This window comes from Cetorhinus maximus, unplaced genomic scaffold (genome assembly GCF_964194155.1).
Source record: "Cetorhinus maximus unplaced genomic scaffold, sCetMax3.hap1.1 HAP1_SCAFFOLD_830, whole genome shotgun sequence".
NCBI lineage: Eukaryota > Metazoa > Chordata > Chondrichthyes > Lamniformes > Cetorhinidae > Cetorhinus > Cetorhinus maximus.
Window position 1 is genome coordinate 32,003 of NW_027596772.1, and position 16,885 is coordinate 48,887.

Here is a 16,885-nt window from a genome sequence, read left to right on the forward strand (position 1 = left end):
GGTTACAGAGATAGGGAGAGTTGTAGGGATTGGAGAAGTTTATTGCGATGGAGCGGGTTGTCGGGAATGGAGGAGGTTGCAGAGATAGTAAGGGTTGTAGGGACAGGATGAGATTACATAGATAGGGAGGTTTGTAGGGAATTGAGGATGTTACAGAGATAGGGAGGGTTGTTGGGACAGGAGGAGTTTACAGAAATAGTGAGTGTTGTAGGGACCGGTGGAAGGTACAGAAATAGCGAAGGTTTTAATGGCTGGAGGAGATTACAGAGATAGGGAGGGTTGTAGGTAGTGGAGGAGGTTACAGAGATATGGAGGGATGTCGGGAATGAAGGAGGTTATAGAGATAGCGAGGGTTGTAGGGGCTGCAGGAGGTTACACAGAATAGGATGGTTGTAGCGTCTGGAGGAGGTTACAGAGATAGGGAGGGTTGAAGGTTCTGGAGGAGGTTACAGAGATAGGGAGGGTTGTATGGCCTGGAGGAGGTGACAGAGATAGGGAGGGTTGTAGGGTCTGGAGGAGGTTACAGAGATAGAGAGGGTTGTAGGGACTGGAGGAGATTATGGAGATAGGGAAAGTTGTAGGGGCTGGAGGAGGTTACAGAGATAGCGAGGGTTGTAGGGACTGGAGGAGGTTACAGAGATAGGGAGGGTTTTAGGGGCTGGAGGATGTTACGGAGATAGGAAGGGTTTTAGGGGCTTGAGGAGGTTACAGAGATAGGGAGTGTTGTAGGGTCTGGAGGAGTTTACAGATATGGGGAGGGTTGTAGGTGTCGGAGGTTGTTATAGAGATTGGGAGGGTTGTAGGGACTAAAGGAGGTTACAGAATTGGGAGGGTTGTAGGGGTCGGAGGTTGGTACAGCGATAGGGAGGGTTGCAGGTACTGGAATAGTTTACAGAGATTGGGAGAGTTGTATGGACTGAAGGAGGTTATTGAGATAGGGAGGGTTGCAGGGGCTGGAGGAGGTTTCAGAGATAGGGAGGGTTGTAGAGACTGGAGGAGGTTTCATAGATAGGGAGGGTTGAAGGTTCTGCAGGAGGTTACAGAGTTAGGAGTGTTGTACGGGTCGGAGGTTGGTACAGATATAGGGAGGGTTGTAGGGGCTGGAGGAGGTTACAGAGATAGGGAGGGTTGTAGCGGCTTGAGGAGGTTACAGAGATAGGGAGGTTTGTAGGGGCTGGAGGATCTTACAGAGATGGGGAGGGTTTTATGGACTGGATGAGGTTATAGAGATGGGGAGGGTTCTAGGGGTCGGAGGTTGCTATTGATATAGGGAGGGTTGTAGGGACTGGAGGAGGTTACAGAGATAGGGAGTGTTGTAGGGGCTGGAGGATGTTACAGAGACAGGGAGAGTTGTAGAGGCTGGAGGAGATTACAGAAATAGGGAGGGTTGTAGGGGCTGGAGGAGGTTACAGAAATAGTGAGGGTTGTAGGGGCTGGAGTTGGTTACAGAGATAGGGAGGGTTGTAGGGGCTGGAGGAAGCAACAGAGTTAGGGAGCGTTGAAGTGGCTGGAGAGGTTGCAGAGATAGGGAGGGTTGTAGAGACTGGAGGAGGTTATAGAGATGGCGAGGGTTGTAGGGGTCAGAGGTTGTTATTGAGATAGGGATGGTTGTAGGGACTGGAGGAGGTTACAGAGATAGGGAGGGTTGTAGGGGCTGGAGGAGGTTACAGAGATAGTGTGGTTTGAAGGGGCTGGAGGTGGTTACAGAGATAGAGAGGGTTGTAAGGACTGGAGGAGGTTATAGGGATAGTGAGGGTTGTAGGCACTGGAGGAGTTTACAGAGATAGGGAGGGTTGTAGGCACTGGAGGTGTTTACAGAGATAGGGAGGGTTGTAGTGGTCGGAGGTTGTTACAGAGATAGGGTGGGTTGTAGGGACTGGAGGAGGCTACAGAGTTCTTTGGTTCGTAGGGGTCGGAGGTTGTTACAGAGATAGCGAGGGTTGAAGGGACTGGAGGAGGTTACAGAGATAGGGAAGGTTGTAGGGATTGGAGGAGGGTACAGAGATAGTGATAGCTGTATGGACTGGAGGAGTTTTCAGAGATAGGTAGGGTTGTAGGGGCTCTAGGGGGTTACATAGATAGGGAGGGTTGTAGGGTCTGGAGGAGGTTACAGAGATAGGGAGGGTTGTAGGGGCGGCGGAGGTTACCGAGATAGGGAATGTTGTAGGGGCTGGAGGAGGTTACAGAGATAGGGAAGGTTGTAGGGACTGGAGGAGGTAACAGAGATAGGGAGGGTTGTAGGGGCAGCGGAGGTTACAGAGATGGGGAAGGTTGTCGGGGCGGCGGAGGTTACAGTGATAGGGAAGGCTGTAGGAGCTGGAGGAGGTTACAGAGATAGGGAGTGTTGTAGGGGCTGGAGGTGGTTACAGAGATAGGGAGGGTTGTAGGGGCGGCGGAGTTTACGGAGATAGGGAGGGTTGTACGGACTGGAGCAGGTTACCGAGATTGGGAGCGTTGTAGGGACTGGAGGAGTTTACAGAGATAGTGATGGTTGTAGGGACTGGAGGAGGTTACAGAGATGGGGAGGGTTGTAGGGGCTGGAGGAGGTTACAGAGATAGGGAGGGTTGTAGGGGTCGGAGGCTGTTACAGAGATAGGGAGTGTTGTAGGCACTTGTGGAGGTTACAGAGTTGGGAGGGTCATAGGGGTCGGAGGTTGTTACAGAGATAGCGAGGGTTTGTCGGGACGAGGAGGTTACAGAGATAGGGAGGGTTGTAGGGGCTGGAGGAGGTTACAGAGATAGGGTAGGTTCTAGAGCCGGAGGAGGTTACAGAGATAGGGAGGGTTGTATGGGTTTCGAGGAGGTTACAGAGATCGGGAGGGTTGTAGGGACTGGAGGAGTTTACAGAGATCGGGAGGTTTGCAGGGACTGGAGGGGGTGACAGAGTTGTATCACGGTGGGATTGAGGTATCTCAAGTGGAACATTATGTCAAATTTGAATTTCATTGCTCTTTGCGTAATGACCATTTTGAAATGATTTGGAATGTTCATTCAGATTTCTTTCTCCAAAACTATAGTTTATTCATAAAATAATGATCATGAGAGCTGAAAGGAAGGCAGTTAATGTCTTCAGATTAACCCCTGTGATGTGAAAAATGGAATTTGGACACTGAGCAACACTCGGTGACACTGGGATGGGTGACTGGGATCCCCTGGGACTGGGATAGGGTCCTCAGCACTGGGATCAGGAGTCTGCGACATTCCTGGGATCAAATAGAACTGGGAATGTCCAAGAACATGGGGAGTAGAGTCATCAGGACTGGGGATTCCAAACTTACATTTCAGGGTCAGTTTTCTGTTCCTGAGTTCCACCTCACATTGTGCAACCCCAGTCTGTGATTTTTCTCCCAAGGGGAGGTGACCAATATCCTGATGTGTTCTCCCAGCATGTGTACGAATGAAAAACATGTGATTCAAAGTGCTGTCCAGCTGCTCTGTGCTTACAAATCTCCAGCACAAGCTGAGTTTAGTTGAAGGCCCTTAATGCCTGAGCTTTAACCTTCTCACAGAAATGAAAGCAGTGAGTTACTGATCAGTGTTTCTTGTAAATCGAGCATCGCACTGTAACCATGTGAAGCTTGGGATGTAATGTACCAGCAGGGAGGTTATATCTGTGGATAAATACTTTCAATCTCTTCCAGGTGACTCGTCTGTCCCAGTTTCTGGGTTCCTTGGGGAGCAGGTTGTGCTGCCCTGTACCTACAAAGGGAATGTCCCAGTCTCAGATTTACTGGCAGTCTGGGATACAGCCAAGAGTGAAATTTTACACAAGTTCATCGCTGGGAACGACGATTTGACAGAACAAGATCCACGATTCAGAAACAGAACAAACCTGTTCAAAGATCAACTGGGACAAGGCAACTGGTCAGTTCTGATCTCTGACCTCAAGGAGACAGACCAGAACCAGTATATATGTCACATCTACAAGAGAATAGCTGCAGCTTTTGTAAGGGAGCAAACTGATATCATCCATCTTTCTGTAACAGGTGAGAGGTTTCTGTTTCTGACATTCTGTATTTAATCTCTGTATGGGTTCGGTAATTCAGTGGTTATGTTACTAGACTAGTAATACAGAGGCCTGGACTAACAATCCAGAGGATGAGAGTTCAAATCCCAGCATGGCACTTCCAGAATTTAAATTCAGTTTATTAAATAAAAATCTGGAAATATAAAGTTAGTTGCAATAAAAGTGACCATGAAGCTGTTGGATTGTTGTAAAACCCCAACTGGTTGACGAATGTCCCTTTAGGGAAGGAAACCTGCTGTCCTTACCCAGTCTGGTCTCCGTGACTCCAGTCCCACAGTAACCTGGTTGGTTAAGCTGGCCGAGGAGGTCAGAGGGCAGATCAAAATGAATTGATATCAAACCATTGGAAAGAAATAATAGAATAAAACTAAATCATCACTGGCTTCATCCCAGGCATCGAAACAGGAAACAATACAGACAAATCCAGGCCAGTCGACATTGCAAAGTCCCCTCACTAACTTCTGGGGACTGGTGTCCAAGTTGGGAGAGCTGTCTGGCAGAGTCATACTCACAGAATTAACCCTTAATCCCAGTCTCCTCTATCACCGTCCCTGGGTATATTCTGTCCCACTGGCAGGACAGACCCACCAGAGTTGTGGTATACAGTCCGGAGGGAGTAGTCCCGGGAATCCTCAACATTGACTCTGAACCCCATGAAGTCTCACAGCTTCAGGTCAAACATGGACCTGGAAACCTTCTGCTGATTATCACCTACTGCCCTCCCTCAGCTGATGAATCAGTACTCCTCCATGTTGAACACCACTTGGAGGAAGCAGTGAGAGTGGCTCGGACACTGAATGTACTGAGTGGAGACAACACTGTCCATCACCAAGGGTGGGTCAGTAATACCATCACTGACCAAGCTGATGGAGCCCTGAAGGACAGAGCTGTCAAACTGGGTGATGGAAGGAGTTAATGGAGCTATCAAGCTGCACTCACTCTCCAGCAAAAAGCTCCATCTGTCTCCAGATTTTGGGGTGCAGGAGGTGGGGCATATCACACCTCTCAGGCAGCCTTTACAAGACCCAGTGCACTTACTGTGAAAGTGTATCCCAGTAGACCCAGGATCCTGGGGGGATTCCCTCCACAGGGGGATGTAGGCTGCTGGGAATGATCCTGCTCAGGGTAACTCTGGAAAACTTCCATTCTACCCCCCACAGTTAATGCAATCCTGTTGGATTTTTCACTCTGCCGACCATGCTCCCGACCCTTTCCGATCATATTGACCTGAGTCTCGTTCCTCCCAGGATGTGTTTCCCTAAAGCCTGTTAGAGTCTTTGAACATTTCTGCAGTTTGTTTCACACGCAATACTAAACACATGATGTTTTCTTTAGAGCGAGTTCGTACACCTGTACCGAACACACCTGTACCGAGTACACCTGTACCGAGTACACCTGTACCGAACACACCTGTACCGAACACACCTGTACTGAACACACCTGTACTGAACACACCTGTACCGAGTCCACCTGTCCCGAACACACCTGTACCGAACACACCTGTACCGAACACACCTGTACCGAACACACCTGTACCGAGTACACCTGTACCGAACACACCTGTACCGAACACACCTGTACCGAGTACACCTGTACCGAACACACCTGTACCGAGTACACCTGTACCGAGTACACCTGTACCGAACACACCTGTACTGAACACACCTGTACCAAGCACACCTGTACCAGGTAAATCTGTTTCTAAACTGCTGCATGTGTTTTCAGCTCTTACATTTGATCATGCTGGATAGACAGGTAGTAACATTGGAAGGTTTGAAATGCTGTGTGATATTTCACCATAGAATGAGTCTGTGAGAATGAGCCCCTTCCAGTCCCTTCCTCCCCATTGCAGTGTTCAGTTTGTTCCCAGGAACAGGAGTCACTCATTCAGACACTGGAGTCTGTGCGGTTCCCTCTCCAACAATCTGCTGCTGTTCACGACTGGTCCTGTAAATCTGTGTGATCCTGGATCCACACAGAAAACAGTTAAAACCGTTTAACTGTCTCAATTCCCACTCCATAAATACTCAGTGCGTAAATCCTAGTGTTCCCAGAAAACACCACATCCCTACTGTGGGAGTGCTGCACTGTCTGAGGCTCAGTACTGAGGGAGTGCTGCACTGTCTGAGGCTCAGTACTGAGGGAGCGCTGCACTGTCTGAGCCTCAGTACTGAGGGAGCGCTGCACTGTCTGAGCCTCAGTACTGAGGGAGCGCTGCACTGTCTGAGCCTCAGTACTGAGGGAGCGCTGCACTGTCTGAGGCTCAGTACTGAGGGGGCGCTGCACTGTCTGAGGCTCAGTACTGAGGGAGCGCTGCACTGTTGGAGGGTCAGTACTGAGGGAGCGCTGCACTGTCGGAGGGTCGGTATTGGAGGAGGAGGGGAGGGGTGGGGTGAAGTGACCAAATGTACCATGTGGGGAAGATTTGGTAGTGCTGTGGTTCTCTTACCAGACTAAGGCTCCGGAGAATGAGAGTTCAAATCCCAACATAGCACTTAAAGAATTTAAATTGAGTTTATTAAATAAAAATCTGGAAATTTGAAGTTAGTTGCAATAAAAGTGACCATGAAGCTGTTGGATTGTTGTAAAACCCCAATTGGTTCATTGATGTCTCTTTAGGGATGGAAACCCTGCCATCCTTACCCAGTCTGGCCGAGATGTGACTCCAGATGCGGGGGTACTGCGCTGGCGCTCTTTCCTGATTTTCCAATCAAAAATAAAACTTAATTTCTACTTCACCCGACCTGTACGTTACAGCTTTCCTCTGAAGACACTGAACCACACTTTTCCCTGTCATTTTTGATTGACCTGCTCTCTTGCTGAATCCCTGATGATTTCCCCTCCGCTTGTGTAGTAGCGTCCATCCGCCAGCAGAGGGTGGGGTTGTATCACTTTAATCACAAGATCGAGAAACGGGTTTGAGGAAGAGACACTTTGTCCCTTTTGAAATTCATTCACCCAGAGACAAATGATCTCTCCCTGCAGCAGCAAGCTGCTTCTGAAATGACTTTATCACTCGCAAGGCCAAATCAGTTCTTCAAATTTTTTTTTCTCCCTGTAATTATCCTTCCCTTTAATAATTCATCCAATTTCCTTTTGAAAGTTAATTTTGACAGCAACAGTTGATTCACAGAATGTGTGAGGGGGGAGTACAGGATAATGTACCTGTACAGATATCACAGTATCTTTACAGTGCAGAAAGAGGTCATTTGGCCCATTGTGTCTACACTGGCTATCTGAAAGAGCAATCTGCCTAGTCTCAGTCCACTGCCTTATCCCCGTAACCTTGCACATTCTCTCTTTTCAGGGAGCAATCTGATTCCCTTTAGAATACCTCGATCGAACCTGCCTCCACCACCCTCTCAGGGAGTTTGATCCAGACTCCAACCATCCTCTGGGTGAAAAAATCTTTCCCCACATCACATTTACTCCTTTTGCCAATTATTTTGTATCTGTGCCCTCTAGTTCTTGATGTTCTCCTGGGTGGGAACAGTTTCTCACTATTTACCCTGTCCTTACCCCTCAGGATCTCGAATTCCTCTATCAAGTCTCCCCTCAGCCTTCTTTTCTCCAAGGAAATCAGTCCCAACCTCTCCAATCTATCCTCATAGCTCCAGTTCTTCATCCGGGAATTATCCCTGTGAATCTCCTCTGTACTCTCTCCAATGCCTTCCCACCCTTCCGCAAGTATGGCACCCAGAACTGGACGCAGTACTCCAGATGAGGCCTAACTAGTGTCTTATTTGTTTAACATGACCTCCTTACTCTTGTGCTCAATGCCCCTATTAATAAACCCTAAGATACTATATGCTTTATTAACTGCACTCTGGACATGCCCAGTCATCTTCAATGACCAATGTACATATGCACCGAGGTCCCTCTAATCCTGCACCTCCTTTAGAGGATCTCCCTTTGTTTTACACTGTCAGTTGTTCACCGATCAACTGGAACAAGGCAACTGGTCAGTTCTAATCTCTGACCTCAGGAAGTCAGACCAGAACCAGGATCAGTGTCAGATTTACAAGAGAACAGGTGCAGGGTTACACTGGGAGCACACTGATCACATCCATCTCTCTGTAAGAGGTGAGCGGTTTCTGTTTCAGGTGTTCTGTATTTAATCTCTGAGTTATGGGTTTGGTAGTGCAGTGATTATGTTACTAGATAAGTAATCCAGAGGCCTGGACTAATCACCCAGACAATGTGAATTCAGACCCTCTATGGGGAACTTCAATGAATAATGAATTTAAATTTAAAATCTGGAAATATAAAGTTAGTTCCAATAAAAGTGACCCTGAAGCTGTTGGATTGTTGTAAAACCCCAACTGGTTCATGAATGTCCCTTTAGGGAAGGAAACCTGCCGTCCTTACCCAGTCTGGTCTCTATGTGACTCCAGTCCCACAGTAACCTGGTTGACTTTTAACTGTCCCCTGACTTGCTCGGCCACTTCAATCAGTTTGTATCAAACCATGAGACAGAAAAAACAGAATAAAACTGAACGGATCACTGGTTGTGACCCAGTTATCGAATCAGGAAACAACAAAGACACACCCAGCCCCGTCAACTCTGCAAAGTCCCTTCACTAACACCTGGGGACTAGTGTCCAAGTTGGGAGAGCTGTGTGATATAGTCATACTCACATAATCAGCCCTACATCTCAGACTCCTCTATCACCATCCCTGGGCATGTCCTGTCCCACCAGCAGGACAGACCCAACAGAGGTGTGGGCACAGTGGTATACAGTCGGGAGGGAGTGACCCAGAGAATCGTCAACATTGAATTCAGTGGAGAATCATATTGATCTGGGTGCAAACAGGTGACCCATCCAACCTCATGGCATTCCCAGCCAAAAAAAAGTTATTTTTTGAAATTCCCCATCTCTGTTTCAGCAGGTTGTTGGCTTTAATCAAAGGGAGGTTGCTGCTGATCAGTGCCCAGTTATCGCTATTGGAAAGCATGTATCGATCACATTGTGGTACAGTGTGTGCGTGCACGGAGCTGTGGGGTGGCCTGGTGTGTGTGTGATTATTGTTATCTAACCTCCCACATCCCTCCAGGACTAGAATTAACCAGGGATCTGTTTGTACTGGGGTTGGTTCTGAAACACTAGGTGCTGAAGGCCTTTGCTGTTAGTTTTGTTAGTGTGTCCCAGTCTGTTAATGTCTTCATTCTGTCTCTAGGTCCTGCACTTTGTACAGGAGCACGGCCTGGATTTGGAATTGGAGTTCCTGTTGTTTTTTTTGTTGGAGTTTTGCTTTCTGGAATTGTGGTTTGCGTATTCCAAAGGCGACAAAAACGGTGAGTTGAAGAATGTTTCATTGTTTCCATTTTAATCCTGCTTTTAGTTTATAATGTTTTCTTAAATGTTGCTGACATCTAAAACTATCCATTTACTGAGCTGTGAGGATGCTTCAATCCACCCTATCATTGAGCAGCATTATTCATTCACTTCCAGCTTGTCATCCTGTAGCTGCTGAACATTCCCCATGGATTGAAAAGGAGCAAATATTATCCCTCTGGGGGAACCAGTGGATGAGGAATATATTTGGAATTTCAGAAGGAATTTGATCAGGTGCCACACAACAGGCTGTTCCACAAGATTAGGGCTCACAATGTAACTGGTGCTGAATCATCAGTTATTCACAATCTAGATCAATGACTTAGGTGAGGGGATAGAGTGTAATATGTCCAATTTTGCTGATGATACAAAGCTCAATGGGAAAGTAAACTGAGGAGGATACAAAGAGGCTGCAAAGAGATATAGGCCGGTGAAGTAATTGGGCAAAAATGGAGTCAGATGGAGTATAATGTGGGAATTGTGAACATTTGGAAAATGGAAAATAGAATATTTTTACAAGGAAGGAGATCAGTAAAAGACATTTGGAGGGGTTTATACACAAATCACCAAGTTAACATGCGGATGATTTGGAAGGCAAATAGGATGTTAGCCTTTATTGCAAGGGTTTGGAGTAGAAGAGTAAGGAAGATTCACTGCAATTTATATAGGGCATGGATAGAACCAAACCCGGAGTACTGTGTATAGTTTTGGTCTGCTTCTCCAAGGCAGGTTATATGTGACTTGATGGAGTGATGGAGTGATCAGCGAGTGTAACAAAGGTTCACTAGGCTCAATCCTGGGATCAATGGTGTTCAGCGAGCTCCAGACTTAGGTACAGGTGCCCAGTGAGCTGTGGACTTGGGTACCGGTGCCCGGTGAGCTGTGGACTTGGGTACCGGTGCCTGGTGGCTGGCTCTCTGCCCGGCCTTGGGACAGCGCAGAGACTGAGTGCCACTTTCCAGGCCATAACTCCAGGGTGGGAAGCCAGATTGGTTCACTTTAAACAGCAGATGGAAGGGCTCTGGGAGCTGCAGAGCCCGGTGTCAATGTCCCATCACTGGCTCTCTCTATGGGGCTGAACAGAGACCGAGTACCGCTTTCCAGGCCATAACTCCGGGCTGGACGATCGGATTGGCTCACTCAAGCGGTGAGTACAAGTGCAGACCGAGCTGCGCAGTCCGGTGCGAGTGCCCTGTCGCTGGCTCTCTGCCCGGCTGTGGGATGGCACAGAGACCGAGTACTGCTTTCTGGGCCATAGCTCCGGGCCAGACATGGTCAACAGCTGCTTGTGGGGCTTTTGTTATGAGGAGAGCTTGAGTAGGTTGGGCCTGTACAAATTGGAATTTAGAAGAATGAGAGACGACCTTATTTGAACATTAAAGATTCTTCGGGGGCTTGACAGGGTAGATGCTGATAGGTTGTTTCCCCTTGTGGGAGAGTCTAGGACCAGAGGGCATAATCTCAGAGCAAGGGGTTGCCCATTTAATACAGCGATGAGGAGGAATTTCTTCTCTGAGGGTAGTGAATCTGTAGAGGCTGGGTCGTTAAGTATATTTAAGGCTGAGATAGATTTTTAATCAGAAAGGGAATCGGGGGTTATGGGGAAAAGGCAGGAAAGTGGAGTTGAGGATTATCAGATCAGCCATGATCTCATTGAGTGGCAGAGCAGATTCGATGGGCTGAATGGCCTATTTCTGCTCCTGCATCTTATGGTCTTATGGCTTGGCCGGCTATGGAAAACGGTAGCTGTGCGCTGCCCACAGCGCATTGCCTGGCCGAGCTAGAGCCCAGAGACCGGAGAGCGGTTTCGGTGAATAATTTTGGCGACCCGTGTCTGGACAATTTGCTGCATCGGAAGGTGCTGGTGGGGCACAAGCGGCGTCAAACGCTGCCAAAACCAGGGGAGGCTTATATTATAAGGCTTATAATCCTTATAACGGGATTTTTCATGCCTGTGGTCTGAAGTCTTTTCCTCCAAAACCACATGTGTGATCGTGGTCAGGCTTGTTGGAAAGAGCAGAGCCCCCAGTGGTACTATATTGGGTCACCGACACCAACCGAGGTCGGGAAAATGGTGAAACCTCCCGATGAACACCGGGCCTCCTGCACCCACTGGGCCGCAAGGTTGGATTGAGGCGCGGTCACCGACCAGTTTCAGGGCTCTGCCGGCTACAGAGAACGGCAGCTGTGCCCGGCCGGCCCAGCTACAGCCCAGACAACCAGAAACCGGTTTTCGGTGAATAATTTCGGCGTGCTGAGCCCGAACACTTCGCTGCACAGGAGGCTGCTAGACAGCCGAGCAGGCAGTTTAACATCTCAGCTGAAAGACAGCACTTCACACAGTTCCGCACTCACTCACTCATTTTGGTATCTCCCCCCTTCCCCCCACTCCCCAGTCGTTTGGGGGGTCCCCGTGCCACAAGGGTTTGATTGTAAATCTGCTGCTGTTCATCCTTGAATTTATTTAGGACTGAGATAGACCGATTTTAACATTCTCATCCTTTTATCAAACATTCTGTGGCCTCACTCCTCCCCATGTGTAACCTCCTTCAGCCCCACAACCCTCAGATCTCTGCACTCCTCCAATTCTGGTGTCTTCAGAATCCCAGATTTTCCATCGCTGCATCATTGGTGGCTGAGCCTTTAGCTGCCTGGGCCCGAACTCTGGAATTCCCTCCCTCAACCTCTGCCTGTCTGTGTCTGTCTCTCTTCCTTACCTCCCAACAACACCATTTGCTCCTTAAAGCCTACCCCACTGCCTGAACCCTTGTGTAGCTCGGTGTCAAATTTTGTTGCATAAGCACGTAGGATATGTTCTGTTTAAGGTTCTATTTAAATACAAGTTGTTGTTGTTCAGTCTCCTCCTACACTTTTCAAACCACCACCCTTTAACCCAGACATTAGATGATTCAGTCACTGGGAAGGCCATCTCGGATTCCCTTCACTCACTCAATATCCACATCTCCGTGCTCACCGCCTGTCCCCAACTACACCCCTCACAGTGGGAGGAGGGACTATTGCAGGATTCTCTAACTCTGTCCTCTGGCCCTCCCTCTGTCGGTCAGCACAGCTCCTGTGGAGTGTCCAGCTCTTGCCCATTGCCTCCCCTATAAGCCTCCTCTCCTCTACACTCTGTGCTCCATCACCGTGCAGCTCCTGTGACCCATTTTCCAGCTGCTATTGGTACCCAGGATGTTGAGTGTAATTTAATCGGTCTGTGCTCCTGAACGGCTCCTTTACACACTTGTCCAAAGTGTTGGATTCTTTTAATGTCACCTGAACTCTGCTGGTTTTTCTCTCCTAGGAATCGACACTCGAACAATCGAAATGAAGCATCTAAGGATGTTCCTTTGACAGAGGTGACCTGTCCAGATGAAACATGGGGCCTTGTGACAACAGCACCTGAGCATCAGGATGAAGCGGCTGGAAAAGAAAACCTTCTGGGGAACGGGACTGTCCAGCACCGACTGAGTTTCCCCAGCACTGAGCCTGTGTCAGGGAGGGGAAAATCAGCCCAGAATGGATGATTGTTACATATGAACGTATAACCCTCTGCGCTGTGGAGGCTCCCCCCCCAACACCACCACTGCCCTGCGGGTGCCAGCCCTCCCCCCATCTCTCTCTCCCCCCACCCACAATGAGGCACCGTGGACTACGTGCTGAGGGATGTATTAGAGCTTGGGGGCAGCCGCCACAAAGGCGCAATGGGGAAAGGTCGCCGTCTAAGACCTTTCAGCTACAGTGCACCGAGGGGCTGGGGATTGTATAGACCCCTCGGGCTGTACGACTCAGACGGAAAGTGTACAGTGAATACTAAATATATCATCATTGTATTGAAGCACCTCAGAGTGTTAACATGATGTATGTCGATAAAGTGAATAGCTTTGCACTGTCTGACTCTCGGTAATGACCATATTGAAATGTCTGTAATATTGATTCCATTGAAACACCTCATGTCCTGTGTGGAAAAGTGGAATATGATTGCATTTTTTGTGATGGCCATTTCGAAATGCCTTGTAATGTTTTTTCAAATATTTTATGAAAGTATATTGTTCCAAATAAAAATTTTGTATTTTATATCTTCAAAATGAAGTCAAAACAGGTCTGTGGGTCTGGATTTTTAATTTCGTATGTTTCCCAGTTGGAGGAGATTCTGATCCTCCAGACAACCCTCAGAGAGAAATTTCTCATTTCTGTCTTAAATGGGCAACCTCTTATTTTTAAACCATGAGCCCCAAGTTCTAGATTCTCCCACAAGAGGAAACATCCTCTCCACATCCACCCTGTCAAGACCCCTCAGGATCTTACTCTTCGAGTCCGTCCAACCCACCCATTCCAGGTATTGGTCTGGTAAACTTTCTCTGAACTGCTTCCAACGCATTTACATCCTTTCTTAAATAAGGAGACCGTTCAGTGCTTCCTTGTGGAGATCATAGTTCAGGATTGAAATCAGAATCACTTCCCACTGACCATGAGTCCTTGTCACCAACTTGTCATCAGTGAGTCTGAGATGATAATTTCAGAATGTCCAAATCAACAGGAGATCAGGAAAAGGAATTGACCAATTTGGTATTTTAGGGACATTTATTTATTACACTGAATAAGTTCAATAATGTATTGGTACTTACAATTATATTTTGGACACTATTAAGTTTATACAAAAGTTCCCTGCCTTCCATGATCTTTACTGTCATCAGTGTAGAACATGATCTTGGAGAGTTTCCCAATGCAGCTGCAGTTGGTGGCTTTGGCTTGGTGGGTGCGGGGGGTGGGATTACGAGGTTCGGGACTCTCTCTGGATGAACATCCTGTGTCACCAGCTGCTCTCCTTTGGTGGCTCAGGTCAATTCTTCCACAGGACCTCCACCCCTGGAATCGGGGAGAGATTGGTCCCTTCTCTCCACCCAGAAACTGAACTGGACTAGCCATATAAACACTGTGGCTACAAGAGCAGGCCAGGGGCTGGGAATCCTGAGGCAAGTAACTCACCTCCTGACTCCCCAAAGTCTGTTCACAAGGCACAATTCAGGAGTCTCTGATGGAAACTCTCCACTTGCCCTGGATGAGTGCAGCTCCCACAACACTCAAGAAGCTCAACACCATCCAGGACAAAGCAGCCGCTTGATGGCACCCCTTTTACAAATATTCACTCTCCACCACCGACGCACATTTGCAGCAGTATGTACCATCTACAAGATGCACTGGAGAAACTCTGTAACCTCTTCCAACCCTGTATAACCCTCCCTATCCTTGTAACCTCCTCCTGCCCCTACAACTGTCCCTATCCCTTTAACCTCCTCCAGCCCATACAAACCTCCCTATCTCTGTAAACCTCTTCCAACCCCCTATAACACTCCCTATCCTTGTAACTTCCTCCAGCCCCTACAACCGTCCCTATCTCTGTAAACTCTTCCAACCCTTATAACCCTCTCTATCTCTGTAACTTCCTCCAGCTTCTGTAACCCTCCCTATCTCTGTAACCTCTTCCAGCCCCAACAACCCTCCAAAATCTCTGCGCTCCTTTCAGCCCCTTGAGCATCCCCCGATTCCCAATCGCTCCAACATTGGCGGCCGTGCCTTCAGCTGCCTGGGGCCCTAAACTCTGGAATTCTCATCCTAATCCTCTATCTCCCTTCCTTTAAGATGCCCCTTAAAAACTTCATTGTCTAAGCTTTTAGTCCCTAGTATCTGCTTAGGTGGCTCTGGAGCAACTTTTGACTCATTTACAAAACCCTGATGTGCATGGGGGAACTTTTTTGCAGTATTAATGGCGCTATATAAATGCAAGTTGTTTTTTGTTGTTGTTCCTGTATTAAAGGGGTTCAGTCATTAGATGGCGCTGCTCATCCAAATTTAAAACTGAGCAGCGGCGCCACCAGGTGGGCAAAGGGCGGTATTGCAGAGACAACTTCAGCAACTTTCAAAACACAGACTTGCATTTCTCTGGCGCCTTCACCTTCCCAGGATGGCTAAAGCTTTTCACAGCCAATTAAATACTTTTCCAAAAGTATGTTCGCTGTAGTAATGTAGGAAACGTGGCGGCCAATTTTCGGACAGCAAGCTCCCACAAACATCAATGTGATAATGATCCAGATCATGTTTTTTTAGTGATGTTGGTTGAGGGGTAAATATTGGCCCCAGGACACCGGGGAGACCTTCCCCCTGCTCTTCTTCCAAATAGTGGCTGTGGGATCTTTTACACGCACTAAGGAGGCAGATGGGGATCTCGGTTTAAAATTTCACCTGAAGGCCAGCATCTCCTTTGGCACCGAACCTCCGACAGCGCGGCACACCCTCAGTGTTGATGGGGGAGCAGCGGGTTTGGAGAGGCACCGGGAGGTAGGGGGCTGTTTGGAGAGGGACCAGGGTCATGGGGTGGGGTGAGGAAGCAAGGACAGATGGCGGGGGGGAAGAGAAGGAGTGGCGGGTGGGGAGAGAGGGAGTTGGGGGGGGAGAGAGGGACTGGGGGGGGAAAGAGGGAGTGGGGGGGAAGAGAGGGAGTGGGGGGGAAGTGAGGGAGTGAGGGGTGAAGAGAGGGAATGGGGGGGAAGAGAGGGAGTGGTGGGGAAAGAGGGAGTGGGGGGGAAGAGAGGGAGTGGGGGGAAGAGAGGGAGTGGGGGGGAAGTGAGGGAGTGGGGGGAAGAGAGGGAGTGGGGGAGAAGAGAGGGAGTTGGGGGAAGAGAGGGAGTTGGGGGAAGAAAGGGAGTAGGGGTGAAGAGAGGGAGTGGGGGGAAGAGAGGGAGTGGGGGGGAAGAGCGGGAGTGGGGGGAAGAGAGAGAGTGGGGGGGAAGAGGGGGAGTGGGGGGAAGAGAGGGAGTGGGGGGGAAGAGAGGGAGTTGGAGGAAGAGAGTGAGTTGGGGGAAGAAAGGGGATGGGGGGGAAGAGGGGGAGTGGGGGGAAGAGAGGGTGTGGGGGAAGAGGGGGAGTGGGGGGAAGAGAGGGAGTGGGGGGGAAGAGGGGGAGTGGGTGAAGAGAGGGAGTTGGGGGGGAAGAGAGGGAGTGGGGGGGTGAAGAGAGGGAGTGGGGGAAGAGGGGGAGTGGGGGGGAAGAGAGGGAGTGGGTGGGAAGAGAGGGAGTGGGGGGTGAAGAGAGGGAGTGGGGGAAGAGGGGGTGTAGGGGGGAAGAGAGGGAGTGGGGGGGAAGAGGGGGATTGGGGGGAAGAGCGGGAGTGGGGGAAGAGAGGGAGTGGGGGAAGAGAGGGATTGGGGGGGAAGAGAGGGAGTGCGGGGGAAGAGAGGGAGTGGGGGGGAAGAGAGGGAGTGGGGGGGAAGAGAGTGAGTGGGGGGGAAGAGAGGGAGTGGGGGGGAAGAGGGGGAGTGGAGACTCTCTGTAATGACCATATTGAGATGTCTGTAATATTGATTCCATTGAAACACCTCATGACCTGTTTGGAAAGTGGAATATGATTGGCCATCACAAAACATGCATTTTGAAATGCCCCCTCAGTACTGACCCTCCGACAGCGCGGAGCCCCCTCAGTACTGACCCTCCGACAGCGCGGAGCCCCCTCAGTACTGACCCT

At 49.2% G+C, this 16,885-nt stretch overlaps 1 protein-coding gene across 1 annotated transcript in view; it reads left to right on the plus strand.

The window, feature by feature from the left end:
* LOC144674854 (ICOS ligand-like) overlaps positions 1-16,885 on the plus strand; it is a 65,342-nt gene that overhangs the window by 4,624 nt on the left and 43,833 nt on the right. The window contains exons 2-3 of the mRNA XM_078536025.1: positions 3,601-3,986; positions 5,363-5,416. Of these exons, the coding sequence (XP_078392151.1) occupies positions 3,601-3,986; positions 5,363-5,416 (440 nt within the window). The remainder of the gene's footprint in view (positions 1-3,600; positions 3,987-5,362; positions 5,417-16,885) is intronic.